This window comes from Hyperolius riggenbachi, chromosome 1 (genome assembly GCF_040937935.1).
Source record: "Hyperolius riggenbachi isolate aHypRig1 chromosome 1, aHypRig1.pri, whole genome shotgun sequence".
Lineage (NCBI taxonomy): Eukaryota > Metazoa > Chordata > Amphibia > Anura > Hyperoliidae > Hyperolius > Hyperolius riggenbachi.
Genome location: NC_090646.1, coordinates 224,207,014 through 224,223,506, shown reverse-complemented (window position 1 = coordinate 224,223,506; position 16,493 = coordinate 224,207,014). Strand labels below are relative to the sequence as shown.

Sequence of the window (16,493 nt, the reverse complement as noted above, 5' to 3'; positions counted from 1 at the left end):
GGGGCTTCTATCGGCCCTCTGCAGCTGGAATGTCCTGCGCCGTCCTCTTCCAATGCGCCGTTCCCCGTCGCGGGCACAGGTGTAATTATTTGTCTAACTAGACAAATTGAAATGCAGACAAATTGAAATGCGGCTGCGCGGCCATCGTAGGCGCAGTATAGGATAACTTCATACTGCGCCTGCGCAGTAAGCTCCCGCTGATGCGCGCGGGAGCGTGCATGCGCGCAGCCATGGCCACACAGCCGCACTTCTATTCTTCTAGTTAGACGAATAATTACACCGGGACCGGCGGTGGGGAACGGCGCATCGGAGGACGGCACGAGATATTCCAGCTGCAGGGGGCCGATAGAAGCCCCAGGTAAGTGGCAGTTTTTGTTTTTTAAAATGTCAACAGAGTGTGTGTATGTGTGGTGAGCCATGGGGGGGGGGGGGGTGGTTATGGTTTAGGCATTGGTAGTGAGAGTTCAGTGTGACTATAGGGTTATGTTTAGCTGTAGTAAAATATGGGTATTTATAACTGATATTTTACTATCATTTTTTTCCACTGTAAGGCTCCATGCGCACTGCAAATCCGATTTGCGATTCCAATTTTCCCTGGATGCTATCAAAAGAAAAACGCAGCATGCAGTACCGATGAAAAAATTGGAATCGCAGTTAAAATCCATTAAAATCAGAATCGCAAGAGGCCTAACAGTGCAGAGTGTATTGTACCTTTTCTCTAGACACTTTTATGCCCAGGGACAATAAAGGGGAACTCCAGGATGTGCTGAAGAAAAAATCCCCTTTGTTATATTGGTTAATCTTTGAATACTGTCTGTACTCTGCTTATAATCTTATAAAGATTACTAAAAGACAGCATTTCTGCAAACCAAATTTCTTAAGGTATCTACCGAAACAATCACTAAAGAATTGTTTTGGGTGACAATAATTGAGAGTTGTACATAGCTTTAGTCCTGGGTATGCGATTGATACACAATGTTTATCAAACTTGGGGAAAGATGCAATAAAAATAACCTGTATGCTTTTTAATTTTAATTGTGGATTTAAGTAATGTACATGTTCTTATGTGTTCATATTCCAATTCCAGCATATATCCTTGAAAATCTTGGATGATTTGGCTGGTTTCCATAGCAACTAATTATATTCTGATTTTGTACTTGTATTGAAAGTAGGGAGCTAGAATCTTTAGTGGTTGTTATATGCTGTGACAGGCAGTGCTAATTTTATCTGTAGTGAACAAAGGCACTAGGTAAAAAGCGGTAATCAGTTATTGCAGGAGAGGCTATATTAAAAAAAGATAATTTTTTGAAATGTTAGCTTTACTTTCTATTTAATGATACTTAAAACCTAGGAAAAATTCAAATGGCAATCTTGGCATGTGAAAAAGTTTGCATGCCCTCTCATTAATTCCATATGGGCCATAGTGTCCTATGCAATTCACTTTTACACCAGAGTTTTCTTCTAGGTGATATTTTCACAACTTGTAAATAAAATGCCTTTAAAATTAGCAGCAAGCAAACAAATACCCAAAATAATTTTGTCAGTACTTGTTCACTTACTTTTTGGTACTTTTTCCATTGCAGAGTGCTAAAAAGTTATTTTAAATTGAAGCTGAAAAATTATCTCCTAGGAGAAAACTCAGGAGAAAAATTGAATTGCATATGGGCCACAGAGTGTAAGTAGGGGACTGCCTGTGTATCATTACCAACAAAACTACTGTATATAGCTACATCATTGGCTGCGATTGAACTGTTTATTCATAGTGAATTGGCATCGTCATCCATTAGTGTTTATTAGTACAGCAGAAACTGCTTGTACTTATTCCAACTGCGCTTAATCACCTGTGGATTGAGTGCTACTATTTATGGAGATTTGTGAATTAACATATAATCGATAATCGCATGGTGAAATTACATTTTGTTACAGCCAGATCTCATTTTAACTAGGAGGGCCATGTATCTGTAATCTCTCTGGGTGATATGTTTATTGTCCTTTACAGACTTTGAGATGCAAGCTGGAATTGCTGGTGGCTGGAAATGTTTTGCTATGTATAGTTATAAGATATGATGATTGTTTGTCAATGAAGTTGCTTATGGTGACACTGGTATATAGTTGATGGAAAGGTCTTTACTAGAATATAGTGTTTTTTTTTCTGAATTGGTAGATGGTGACCTCTTTTGGATTAGAGTTGGCTACTGCTGTGGCATTTGATTTGTCTGTTTTCAAGCTGCAGAAAATGAGTATTAAACATCAGCATGTCAACTGTGATAGGGTAGATGAACTGCTAGAAAACCTAAATACATAGTATGTCATGGAAATGTCCTGTGCTGCTATTTATGCATGTTTGTAATGTCTGAGGCAAATTATTCTGTGCACTCAGCAAGGGGTCCCTCAGGAGATTCCGCAGCCATTTACACAGTATACTACTAGTACCTACATATGGCTGTCTAGAGCAAAGCAAGACCGCACTGGCAACTGTAGCACACACTTCACATTCATTTAGAAGACTGCAAGAATGAACCCAGTCATATTATTCTGTGCTGAGCGTTTATAGTAATCAATAGATGGCACCAGTTTAGTGTTTATATCTGCTTTTTATGACTTGTTCTCAACAGATCGAAATACTTCAAGTCCTGTTCAAGAGGAGAGCACTTTACAATTGAGGTTTGTGTCCATTACTTTGACACTGCAAAAATTTAACACATTTTCTGGAATGTTACTGTTGTCTGTTACTGCAGGGGAGATTTTCAATCGCTACCTGTACCTGGAGCCTCCACAGATGTTTTGTTTTTTGCTTACAATTCATTGGACCTGGAGGAAATGAAAGGCAGAAGTAAACTTTACAGGGGCTAGAACCTCGCCATGCTTCAAAAATGTAATGCAATTGGGGGATAAAATACCAATAAGAATAATTTCTAACCCTCTCTTACGCCATTCAAAATGATGATTTTTTTTTTCCAAAGAGCTCATCCATCTAAGATTTAAAATGGTTTGGTCCTTTGGTTTCCATGGAAATTCAAAATTGTCGCGCTAGTTCGAGTGTAGAGATTTAATGAATTAGTTTAGTTTTTTTTTCCTAGATTGCCTTTGAGAGCGTTACTATAAACCAGGATTGTAGGTTTGTGGTGTTTAACCTAAGGAGAATCCAATCTGTAGCTTACTGGAGTTATTTTTTGGATTTATATAGCGCCAGCATTTTTCGCAGTGCTGTACAATACATAAGATTACAGACAATGATAACAGGGGTAACGGACAACACCATACAAGTAATAAGCAATAAGGGATGATCTAACCTGAGGTAATAGGCATATGGAGGCTGACATTTCCTTTAATAAAATGCAAGTTGCCTGGCTGTCCCCCTGATCCTGTATCTCTAATACTTTAAGCCATAGACCCTGAACAAGCATGCAGAGCAGGTTCTCTGACTCAAGTCTAACTGGATTGGCCACATGCTTGTTTCAAGTGTCATTTCAGGCGTTACTACAGCTAAACAGATCACCAGGACTGCCAGGCAACTGGTATTGTTAAGAGGAAATAAATATGGCAACCTTTTATATCACTCATCACACCTTCCCTTTAAAGCGGATCCGAGATGAAAAGCTAACTATAACAAGTAACTTGTCTATATATCTTATCTAAAGTTTGGATTACACAGCAAATCTAGCTGCCAACAGCTTTAATAGAAAATGATTATTTCTAATGATGCTAAAGCTACATACAAAAAAAGTGTCCTTTTCAATTGTGAGAGTTTAATTTAGTCCACGGGATTTTTAATTTTGTTTTCAAACATGTTCTAGCTGTAACATATGCTTATTTTCTATCTAACCAAACCTCTTGTTTTCTTTAAACAGTTTGAAAATCTCGTAGAAAGTGATGAGGTGAGTAGATTCTCTGATAAGCTTATTAGGCTGGGATGAAATAACCACATTTTGTTTTTAAGTAACTAATATTATTATTATTATTATTATTATTATTATTATATAGTTTTTATATAGTGCTGCTATCTTCTGCAGAGCTGTACAGAGTATATTGTCTTGTCCCTCAAAGGGGCTCACAATCTAAAAACCATAGTCACAAGTCTATGTATGTATTGCGTATTGTATGTATGGTAGTCTAGGGCTAAGTTAGGGGGAAGCCAATTAACCCATTGGTATGTTTTTTTGGGTGTGGGAGGATACCGGAGTGCACGGAGGAAACCCATGCAGACACGGGGAGAACATACAAACTTAGTGCAGATAGTGACCTGGCTGGGATTTGAACCGGGACACAGTCCTGCAAGGCTAGAGTGCTAATCCCTACGCCACTTGTGCTTCCCACTTTTTATGTGATATGGGAGATGTCATGTTTTATTTGGGTTGATTCATTAACCTCCTTGCTGGTAATCCCAAACTGAGTTTGGGGTAAGCCGGCGCGGAGGATTTCTCAGGCCCTGGTGGGCCGCTTTGCGTATTTTTTTTTTTTTTTTTGTTACACGCAGCTAGCACTCTGCTAGCATGCGTGTACAACCCGATCACCGCTCCGCGCCGATTCGCTGCTACCTGCCGCCCAGACCCCTTGAGCAGCCTGGCCAATCACTGCCAGGCTGCGCTATGGGGTGGATCGGGATGCCCCTGACGCATGACGTCATCCCGATCGTCGCCATGGCGATGGGGGAAGCCAAACAGGAAATCCCCGTTCTGAACGGGATTTCCTGTTTGCTCTGATCGCCGGAGGCGATCAGAAGGGGTGGGGGGATGCCGCTGCACAGCGGCTAGCTACATTATTTATTTTTTTAAAAAGTGCTGCGCCGCCCGCTTGCCGATTTTGTAACGGCAAGGGGGTTAATACTAAGTAACAATGCTGTTAATTAGTGCAAGCGTTCCAAAATTTACTGGACGTTCGATTCACGTTTGAGATGGTAATGTAAGATTGATCTCATGTGCAAGCAGGTGAGATATGGCTTCTACACCTATCCTTTATCTGAGCAAGCTTATCAGCTACTGAACAGGACAAGCTTTCCAACATGCTGAAGAAACTGCAGCATATTCTGCATTAAGGAAGGCATTTTCTTTTATATTTTTTTAACAAAGAAGTAAAATTCTTCACTTGTGGATCTTCTCCCCCCAATTATTATGCCCCCCCCCCCCTTGTACCTCTTGTGTAGAGATGTCGCAAACCCGCGCATTTTGGTTCGCGAACCGCAAATGCGAACTTCCGAAAAAGTTCACGAACATCTAGAACCGCAATAGACTTCAATGGGCAGGCGAACGTTCAAAACTACAAACACTAATTCTGGCCACAAAAGTGATGTAAAAGATGTTTCAAGGGGTCTAACACCTGGAGGGGGGCATGGCGGAGTGGGATACACGCCAAAAGTCCCAGGAAAAATTACGGATTTGACGCACAGCAGGGTTTTAAGGACAGAAATCACATTGCATTTCTAATTTGGATGCCTAAAGTGCTTTAAAACATTTTGCGTGTGTATACATCAATCAGGTAGTGTAATTAGTGTATTGCTTCACACTGACAGACCAAACTCACTGTGTAACACACCTCAAACAACTGTTTGTGTAGTGAACGCCGCGCTGGACTGGTGTGCACGATGGCGACAGTGCAGGCGATGGCGGTTTTCAAGCCCATATGGTCTGGCTGAGGTAGCTCAATGGCAGAACAACAGGCAGTCACACGGCGTGCAGGTAGAGATGCTGTGTGGGGGGGACTGACTTAGTCTTCGGGCAGGCAGTAGCCCTCCGGGATCCATGCCTTACTCATGTTGATAAAGGTGAGGTACTGAACACTTTTTTTTTTGACCTAGGGGACTTCTCTTCTCACTGACAATGCCTCCAGCTGTGCTGAAGGTCCTTTCTGACAGGATGCTTGAGGCAGGGTAAGACAGACGTTGGATGGCAAATTGTGACAGCTCTGGCCACAGGTCAAGCCTGCACAACAAGTAGTCCAAGGGTCCGGAGTGGGAGCCTGAGAAATTACCAATACACATCCAAAGTAATGTACTTGCCCTTACTGTGCTTTGAAGACCAGACATCTGTGGGCAGATGGACCCTTATAACCCCACGCTGTGTGCCAGAGATGACACCACTTGCCTTTCAACATCACGGTACAGTTTGGGTATCGCCTTTTTAGAAACATTATTTGTTGTCGGACACCGGGCAGGGAGGTGACTAGCAGACATTGGCTTTTTCTGCTCAAAGATTTCCTTAATGGACACCTGGCTGCTGTGGGCAAAGGAGCAGGAACGGCTACCACCACACATCCAAGGAAGGCAGCAGGCACGGCACGCAAGTCCCGACTCAGGGAGGTAGTGGCGAAAAATAACAATGCAGGAGGACTCTTTCGAGGCCCTGCTGTATAATGATGTCTGCCATCCATTCAAGTGAAAGGTATTTACTGACTGCCAGGTATAATACAATGTGCAGTCACAGATGCAGTGAAAGGTATGCACGGACTAATACAGTGTGCAGTCACACAAGTGCAGTGAAATGTATGCAGTGACCTGTATATAAAACAGCGTGCGGCCGATCACACAGGTGCAGTGAAAGGTATGCATGGATTGGTATATAAAACAGTGTGCGGTCGCACAGGTGCAGTGAAAAGGTATGCACGGACTGGTATATAAAACAGCGTGCAGCCAGTCACACAGGCGCAGTGAAAGGTATGCAGTGACTGGTATTAGAATACAATGTGCAGCAGTCACGCTAGGCACTGAATGTGCTTAGCCTGGCATAGTATAGCAATTAGCAAGAGCCAGCTGCGACAGACAGGGCTGTATATGCAGTGTCAGTGGGCCACACACACAAAAAAAAAAAAATAAACCACATAAGAACATTAGCTCTCAAAATAGCTGTTTTGGGGTGCTTTTCATCAACAAATATCAGCAAGGAGCAAGCTAACAGACCTCCTAACTATCGCTTTTCATATCTCTCCAATGTCTCCAGGAGGGAGTGTAGCCTGATTGGCTGCCATGTGACTGCTGACTGTGATGTAGAGGGTCAAAGTTTAACCCAATGATGTAGTATAGGGAGCGGGTTGAACCAGCATAAAGTTTGCAATCCGATGTGAACGTGAACCCGCGTTGTTCGAGCGAATAAGTTCTCGTGTGACGTGTGAACCGTTTGGGACATCTCTACTCTTGTGTCCCTTTGTCCCCTTTGTACCTTTACTGTCTCCCTTGTGTCCTCCTCTGTCTCCCTGTGTCCTCATCCGTGGCCCCTGTGTCCTCTAAAATGCCCCTCGCGTCCTCATATCTGCCTCCCCTGTGTCCTCATATGTGCCCCCCCGTACTCATATGTGCCACCCTGCATCCTCATGTGCTCCCTGCGTCCACTTATGTGCTCCCCTGAATACACCTATGTGCCCCCCATGTCCTCTTATGTGCCCCCCCCCCCCTCATGTCCTCCTATATGCCTGCTTATGTCCTCACAGCAATTACCTCTTAGGGGCTCCCCATTTTCATTGTACTCTTCTGCCCCGTCCCCCTCGTAGCCCGCTGACCCATCACCCTCTGTCTCCTGTGTCTCTCCATGGATCTGATGAGAAGTGTGCAGGCTTTGGCTTACTGCAAAATGACAGTACAGTGTGGGGATATGAAGCGGTAAGCTGCTGGGTGGTCTATGCTTGCACCCAAAGCTCTCTCTCCCTTCACTTCCGTATTGTTGATGTATGCGGAAGTGTAGGGTGAGAGAGTTTTGGCTGCGAGCCTTGTGTTTTGGATCATTGTCATGTTGCAATGTCCAAGTACATCCCATGCTCAGCTTCCATCCACTAACATGTTTCACATTAGGAAAGGTGTTCCTTTCATCATAGGCCTCCATATGTAGCATTTCTGGTTATGGCCAAAAAGTTTCACTTTAGTCTCGTTACTCCAAATGACTTTGTGCCAGAAAGTTTCAGGCTAGTCTCTGAGTTGTTTAGCATGTTGTAAGTAGGTTTTCTTCTGGCAGCTCGACCATGCAGCCCATCTTTTTTTCCAAGTGCCTCCTTATTGTGCATCTTGAAACTGCTACATCACATTTTTCAGATAGGTTTTTAACCTGAAGTTGTTTGTGGGTTTTTCCTTGCATCCCGACCAATTTGTTTTTTTTTTTTTCAGTTGTGGCTGAAATCTCTCTTGGTCTACTTGGCCGTGGTTTGGTTTCAAAATAACCCATCATTTTCCACTTCTTAATTAGAAAATGAACACTGCTGATTGGCATTCTCAATTCCTTGGATATTTTTTTTATATCTATTTCCTGGAGTTCATCTACCTTTTTCCGCAAATCCTTTGACATTTCTTTTGCTTTAAAGGGAACCAGAGAGGATCAAGAAAAGGTTTTATACATACCTTGGGCTTCCTCCAGCCCCATACGCATGGATCGCTCCCACGCCGCCGTCCTCTGCTGCCTGGATCCGCCGGTACCGGGTCCCGTCATTGCCGCGAGTCGGCCAGTCGTCCGGCGGACGCGGCCGATTTTCCACATCACACGGAGCTCCCTCCATGTACGTACGCATGAGGCTGCCTACTGCGCAACCGCATGCGTACGGGTATGGAGGGAGCCCCTGTGATGCGGACAAAAGTGACGGGCCCAGTACCGGCGGTTCCAGGAAGCGGAGGATGGCGGCGTGGGAGCGATCCAGGCTTATGGGGCTGGAAGAAGCCCCAGGTATGTATAAGTTTTTTCCTGGGTGATATTTTTAACAGCGGTTCCACAAAAATGCATATAATCTGACAGCAGTTCCCCCAAAATGGGTACCCCCAGCATAGCTAGCCAGGTCTATAGGTGTCCCCAGTATAAGTAGCCATGAGTATAGTAGTCCCCAGTATATGTAGCCAGGGGTATATGTGCCCAGTATATGTAGCCAGGGGTATATGTCCCCAATATATGTAGTCAGGGGTATATGTCCCCAATATATGTAGTCAGGGGTATATGCCCCCAGAATAGGTAGTCAGGTGTCTGTCCCGTCCCGTCCCCCCCAGCAGGAGGGGAGAAGCGCAGTGGAAGGAGAGTAGTGGGCAGCGTGGAGAAGGGGGGACGTCTCCCCCCCCCCCCCCCCCCCTTTCCCTCACCTTGGGGCTCTCCATCCCTCGCTCTCCCCTCCAGAACTAAAATGTGTGGGTGGCTGGCATTGGACGGGACTTAAAGGGGAACTTCAGCCTAAACAAACATATGGTCATCAAGTTACATTAGTTATGTTAATTAGAATGGATAGGTAATATAATCTCTTACCCACCCTGTTTTAAAAGAACAGGCAATTGTTTTTGATTAATGGGGGCTACCATCTTTGTCAAGGGGGCAGCCATCTTTTTGGTTGAAAGGAGGTGACAAGGAGCAGGAGACACAGTTCCAACTGTCCTGTGTCCTGATTACCCCTCCCAGCTGCACACGCTAGGCTTCAGATGTCAAATTCAAAATGTAAAAAAAAAAATGCTTTGCACAGCATCAGGGGAAAAAAGCCCGGGCAGTTTTCTTCTGTGCAGCTAAAAATGAGGCTTGTATAAGAGAAACAAAGTTCTGATGCTGTGAAACTGTTAAAGAAACACCAAACCTTTTCAGTGCAGCTGAGTCGATTTTTAGTCCGGAGGTTCACTTTAACTCTTCTTTGTTCCGGCGCGAGAGGGAACACTCCACTGCCGCTAGTCTGGTCTGGACTAGGCCAGAGCAGCAGCACGCAGATCTTACCCAGCGCTTGAATCGAGGAAGAGGTCAGTCCCGCCCGCTGCCAGCCACCGCAAATTTTAGTTCTGGAGGGGAGAGCAAGGGATGGAGAGCCCCAAGGTGAGGAGAGAGGGGGAGACGCCCCCCCTTCTCCACGCTGCCCACTACTCTCCTTCCACTGCGCTGTTCCCCCTCCACGCATGCCAGGGTGGATGGCATCCACCCTCTAAAAAAAGCTGGTCGCCGTCGTCCACCCGCGTCCACGCCCCACTCGACCCCTGGTCTATAATAGTGGTTCAGGAGGATTGTAGATGACTGCAATCTGGAAGTGGTAAGGAGAATAGATCTGTTGTTTTGAAGTATGCACATTCACTCAGCAATTAGCTGAGCGCCATTAATCCTTACAATACACAGAGCCAAACAAAAAAAAAAAAGTTTATCTTTACAAAACTTTAATTTCCTTTTAATTGGAGACAAATGGTTTATTTCACACCTCCGCATTTGACTGATTGTATTTTATTCTCTTTCTCTTAAATTTTGTGTTTTGGCATTTTGCAACCACAGTCGTAGGATGAATTATTTTGCTGGTACATTTTAGTAGATCCCACCATATTCTGTTTACTATCCCACCCTATTCTGTTTTGTTACCGAAAACTTTGTCTTGCATTCTTTAAAGAGGAACTGTCGCGAAAATTGTAAAATTTAAAATGCATACAAATAAGAAGTTGATTTCCTCCAGAGTAAAATTAGCCCTAAATTACTTTTCTCCTATATTGCTGTCACTTACAGTAAGTATTAGAAATCTGACATTACTGACAGATTTTGGGCTAGTCCATCTCTCTATAGGGGATTCTCAGCATGTCCATCCATATATATATATATATATCTATATATATATATATATATATATATCTATATATATATCCGATTTGACGTCGGCCAAAGTCCAAAATGCTGGGAATTTCTGACATTGGCCGGCCAGTTCTAGAAACGGCCAAAGTCAGTTGGCCAAACTGCAAAACGCACAAATCCCGGAACATCCTGGGTCCTGTCCAGCACCATGAATAGCACTCGGAACTTCCTCTCTGCTACAGATGCAGCATAATAATATTTTTAAAGAAAAGCATTTCTTAGTTACAGCTGATAAAAATCCTGCAATAAATCTGCAGTGTGTCTACATCCTGCCTTCATGGGAGCAGACATATTGTTAACATCCTGTGCTTTCAAATTAGCTGCTCTGCTGTGGCAGTCAGGTGACACAGGAGAGAGCAAATTACAATGGTGATTAGTTACAGATGAGGGTGAATTAGACAGGCTAAACTCTCTAAATACATACAGTGTGCATTTTGCCATGGTTTCCTTCTGTCCAGTGCAAGAGTTTAGATCCACTTTAATAAAGCAGACATATTTAACATCCTGTGCTTTCAAATTAGCTGCTCTGCCGCAGTAGTCAGGTGACACAGGAGAGATCAAATTACAATGGTTTTTAGTCACAGATGAGGGAGAGCAGGCAGGCTAAACTCTCTAGATACATACAGGGTGCGTTTTGTAAACCTACCCTTCAGTCCTGTGCAAGAATTAAGGTCCACTTTAAATTAGGTGGCTGGGAGCGGTGCACTGCTTGGGATTCGGGAAGAGGAGAAGATAGAATGCAGAAGGCTGAGAAGGAAGGTGGCTGGGAGAAGATGCATAGAAGACAGAAAGCGGAGAAAGAAGGCTGTGGGAAGAAGATGGAGAGAAGACGGAGGGCAGCGGGGGAATCGGCTGCAGCCGGCAGCATACAAGCCAGCCCCGGGTCCATACAGGAGAGGAAGACAGCGGCTGCAGCCGGCAGCATACAAGCTAGCCCCGGGTCCATACAGGAGAGGAAGAAAACGGCTGCAGCCGGCGGCATGACAGGAAGCCCCGAGTCCTTGCTTGCAGGAGGAGAGGGGGACAGAAAAGGGGACGAAAAAATAAGCGGCAGCAGCAGGAGGGACAATGAAGCGGAGGTAACCGTAATTTGCGGCAGGTAACGGTACTTCGGGACTTGGCCGGCCACATCTAGCCAGAATGCGTTCTGGCCGGCCAAAGTCCGCAAAAAGCCTCCGTTTTGCATACTGGCCGGATAAGCCGGCCACTTCGCATTCTGACCGGCCAGAACCCGAAGTGGCCAGACTTCAGGTTCTGGCCGTAACATATATATAAAATTGTGTGTGTGTGTGTGTGTGTGTGTGTGTGTGTGTGTGTGTGTGTGTGTGTGTGTGTGTGTGTCGCGATCACGCGAAAACGGCTTGACCTATTTGAATGAAACTTGGTATACAGATCCCTTACTACCTGGTATATGTTCTGGGGATCTCGGGTCCCCCGCTACAAACAGCAAATCAGATTTCACCCATTCATGTTAATGGAAAAAATGGAAAAGGCTGCCGTTCTCACAGTAATCAAGCCAGAGTCCCCACACTAGGCACAGTTGGTCACTTGGTGACCGATGTTACAAATCCAGGAAAAGTGGGCGGAGCATAAAACAGCCAATCAAATTTCAGCCGTTCATTTTAAATGGGAAAATGTAAACTGCAGCCATTCTTAGACTATTAATCGCAGGGTTCTCAAACTTGCCACACTTGGTCACTGGGTGAATGCGATTAAGATTCAAGAAAATGGGTGGAGCCTACAACAGCCAATCAAAATTCACCTATTGATTTTCAAGGGGGAATATTGAAACTACTGCTATTCTTACACTTTTAATGGCAGAGGCTTCAAACTTGCTACAGTCGGTCATTGGGTGGCTGGGGTCCAAATTCAGTAAAGGGGCGGGGCCGCATACAGCCAATCAGATTTCCTTGGTGGATAAACTGCTTCCATTCACACATTTTTTTTTTGTGCCAGGAACCTGAAAGCTCACAAACTTGGTCATTGAGTGACTGTGTGTGTGTCAAGGTTACAAAAAGTGGGCGGAGCCAAAACAACTTTTACAGGGAAAATATAAACTGCAGCCATTCTTACACCATTAATGGCAGGGTTCCCAAACTTTGCACAAATGGTTATTGGGTGACTGAGATTAAGATTTTGGAAGGTGGGTGGAGCCTACAACAGCCAATAAAAATTCACCTTTTGATTTTCAAAGGGAATATTTCATCTGCTACCATTCTCTTATACTGTTAAAAGCAGATGCCTCAAACCTGGTACAGTTGGTCACTGGGTGATTAGGTTCCACATTCAGAAAGGGGGCGGAGCCACAAACAGCCAGATTTTTTTTTTTCAATTGGAATATACAAACTATTGATACCAAGGACCCCAAAGCTGATAAACTTGATAATTGAGTGACTGTATGTCAAGGTTAGAAAAAGTGGGCGGTGCCAACAACTTCATTTTTTACATTGCAGGGTTCCCAAACTTTACACAATTGGCCACTGGGTGACTGGGATGAATATTCAGAAATGTGGGTGGAGCCTACAACGGCCAATCAAAATGTACCTATTGATTTTCAAGGAGAATATTAAAATTGCTGCCATTCTTGCACTGTTAATGGCACAAGCCTCAAACCTGGTACAGTTGGTCATTGGGTGACTGGGGTCCAAATTCACTAAAGGGGTGGAGCCACAAACAGCCAATTAGATTTGTTAGATTGATTTCAGCCATTCTGTTATTGGCAGGGTTCTCAAACGTGACACAGTTGGCCACTGGGTGACTGGGACTAATATTCAGAAAAGTGGGTGGAGCCTACAGCAGCCAATCAAAATTCACCTTTTGATTTTCAAGGGAAATATTTACATTGCTGCCATTCATGCACTCTTGAAGGCAGAGGCCTAAAATCTGCTACAGTCAGTCACTGGGAGACTGGGGTTTAAATTCTGAAGGGAGCGGGCCAAAAATAGCCAATCAAATTTGTTTAATTTTAATGGTAAAATGCAACTTATTGATGCCAAGGACCCCAAAGCTCATAAACTTGGTCATTAAGTGACTATATGTCAAGATTAGAAATAGTGGGCGGAGCCAAAAACAACTAACTTTTTACCTGGGAAAATGTAAACTGCAGCTTTTCTTACACTGTTAATGGCAGGGTTCTCAAACTTCATACAGTTGGTCACTGGGTGACTAGGATTAATATTCGGAAAAGTTGGTGGAGCCTACAAGAGCCAATCAAAATTCACCTATTGATTTTCAAGGGGAATATTGAAACTGCAGCCATTCTCACACTGTTAATAGCAGAGGCCTCAAACCTGCTACAGTCGGTCGTTAAAGAAAACCTGTACTGAAAATAAAAGTCAAAATAACCATACACAGGTCATACTTACCTTCCATGTAGTCTACTCCTCAGTGTCTTTCTCCTCTCCCGCGTCCTATTTGTTCACTATGATCAAGGGAATTTTCCGTCCTCCATTTTGAAAATAGCCATTACCCCATAACAGCTTTCTGGTCAGCACACAGTTAAACTGTAACATCGTCCACTTGAGCCATAGGGAAACATGAACATTACCTGGTACATCAGTTTTCCTCTCAGCTATAACTGACAGCAACTGATATTTTACTGACAGCAACTGATCTATTTCAGATCTGACAAAATCTTGTCAGAACTGGATGGGATTATTGTCAGAAGAAAATAGTGAGCTTCTGAGAGGAACTGATGGCAAGGTAACTATGTAATGTTCATTTGAAGTTACCTCATGTGTTTATTTTAAATATTTTTACTCAGTACAGGTTCTCTTTAAGTGTCTGGGGTTCAAATTCAGTAAAGGGGCGGAGGCAAAAAAAGCCAGATTTCTTTGCTGGATAAACTGCTTTCATTAGCACAATTTTGATGCCAGGAACCCAAAAGCTCACAAACTTGGTCATTGAGTAGTGACTGTGTGTCCAGGTTACAAAAAGTGGGTGGAGTTAAAAACAGATTTTTCTGGGAAATTGTAAACTGCAGCCCTTCTTCACTGTTAATGGCATGGTTCTCAAACTTAGCATAGCTGGTTACTGGGTGACTGGGATTAATATTCAGAAAAGTGCGTGGAGCCTAAAAATGCCAATCAAAAATCACATGTCACTTTTCAAGGAGAATATTAAAATTGCTGCCATTCTTGCACTGTTAATGGCACAAGCCTCAAACCTGGTACAGTGGGTCATTGGGTCACTGGGGATCAAATTCAGAAAAGGGGACAGAGACACAAACAGTGAATCCGATTTGTTTCATTTCATGGGAAAATACAAATTATTGATGCCAAGGACCCCAAAGCTCACAAACTTGGGCATTGAGTAGTGACTTTGTGTCCAGGTTACAAAAAGTGGGCGGAGCCAAAACATTTTTTTACTGGGAAAGTGTAAACTGTAGCCCATCTTACACTGTTTATGGCAGGGTTCCAAACTTTGCCCAGGTGGTCACTGAGTGACTGAGATTAATATTCAGGGAAGTGGGTGGAGACTATAATAGCCAATCAAAATTCACCTGTTGAATTTTAAGTGGAATATTTAAATTGCTGCATTTTTTACACTGTTAATAGCAGATGCCTCAAACCTGCTACAGTTGGTCATTGGGTGACTGGGGTTTAAATGCTGGGGAGGGGCGGAGCCACAAACAGCCTATCTGATTTGTTTAATTTCTATGGGAATATACAAATTATTGATGCCAAGGACCCCAAAGCTCACAAACTTGGTCATTGAGTGTTTGTGCGTTAGGGTTAGAAAGTGGGCGGAGCCAACACCAGTCAAATACATACCCGGGCAACGCCGGGTCATCAGTGGGTGAAGACAAATACAAATTTCACTGGGAAAATGTAAACTGCAGCCATTCTTACACTGTTAATGGCAGGGTTTTTAAACTTTGCACAGTTGGTGACTGGGATTAATATTCAGAAAAGTGGGTGGAGCCTACAAAAGTGAATCAAACTTCACCTATTGCTTTTCAAGGGGAATATTTAATTGCTACCATTCTTGAACTGTTAATGGCACAGGCTTCAAACCTGGTACAGTTGGTTATTGGGTGACTGGGGTTCAAATTCAGAAAAGGGTGTGGAGCCACAAACAGCCAATCAATTTTTTTCATTTCAATGCAAATTATTGATACCAAAGACCGCAAAGCTCACAAACTTGGTCATTGAGTAATTGTGTGTTAGGATTAGAAAAAGTATGCAGAGCCAACACCAGCCAAATACTGTGCATACCCGGGCAACGCCGGGCAATCAGCTAGTTCTTTATAAAGACTTTCCATGAAAAGGATTCATGCGAAGATGCTGGCCAGCCTCCCTGCTCACTGCACACTTTTTGGGCAGTTGGATGGAGCAACTGCTATTCACTAAGTGATTTTAAAAAAGAAGACAAAGAAAACCCTGAGAACCCCCCTCTCCCATGAGAAGATGAGATAGGTTAGTCCAAAGTCTGTTGGTAATATCAGATTTCTACTACTTACTGCAAGTGACCTCAACGTAGGAGAAAAATATTTTATGGCTCATTTTACTCTGGAAGAAATGTACTTCTTATTTGTATATGTTTACATGTATTTAAAATTTTAAGATTTTCGCGACAGAGGTCCTTTAACTTTGGTAATCACAAGGGTAAAATTGTGCACTGAAATAATTTTTATTTTTTTTATAGGGGGAAAGTCCAGGAAGTAGTCAAAGGTAAGAGATACCTCTACATGTTTTCTAAACATATATACTGGGCTGTATATTAAATCAAATGAAAATCTATTAAAAACTAGAGCACTCTGAGGATCAGATTTTACCAATTACTAAGGCAGCAAGGTGAGTAAGGGAGTAAATTACATCAGAATTGGCTGCAGCCAGAGGTAGTAAAAATGGAAAATGCCTGAAACGTTTTTCTATTTATTTACTATATAAAATTTACTGAAATCAAAATGTGGACAGTGCAATACATCTGTTATGTAAGTAGAACAAGTAT

At 43.4% G+C, this 16,493-nt stretch overlaps 1 protein-coding gene across 2 annotated transcripts in view; it reads left to right on the top strand.

Annotated features, from left to right (window-relative positions):
- AP1AR (adaptor related protein complex 1 associated regulatory protein) overlaps positions 1 to 16,493 on the top strand; it is a 99,646-nt gene that overhangs the window by 25,722 nt on the left and 57,431 nt on the right. For both annotated transcript variants that reach the window (XM_068281382.1, XM_068281373.1), the window contains exons 2-4: positions 2,616 to 2,664; positions 3,852 to 3,878; positions 16,188 to 16,213. In XM_068281382.1, the coding sequence (XP_068137483.1) occupies positions 2,616 to 2,664; positions 3,852 to 3,878; positions 16,188 to 16,213 (102 nt within the window). The remainder of the gene's footprint in view (positions 1 to 2,615; positions 2,665 to 3,851; positions 3,879 to 16,187; positions 16,214 to 16,493) is intronic.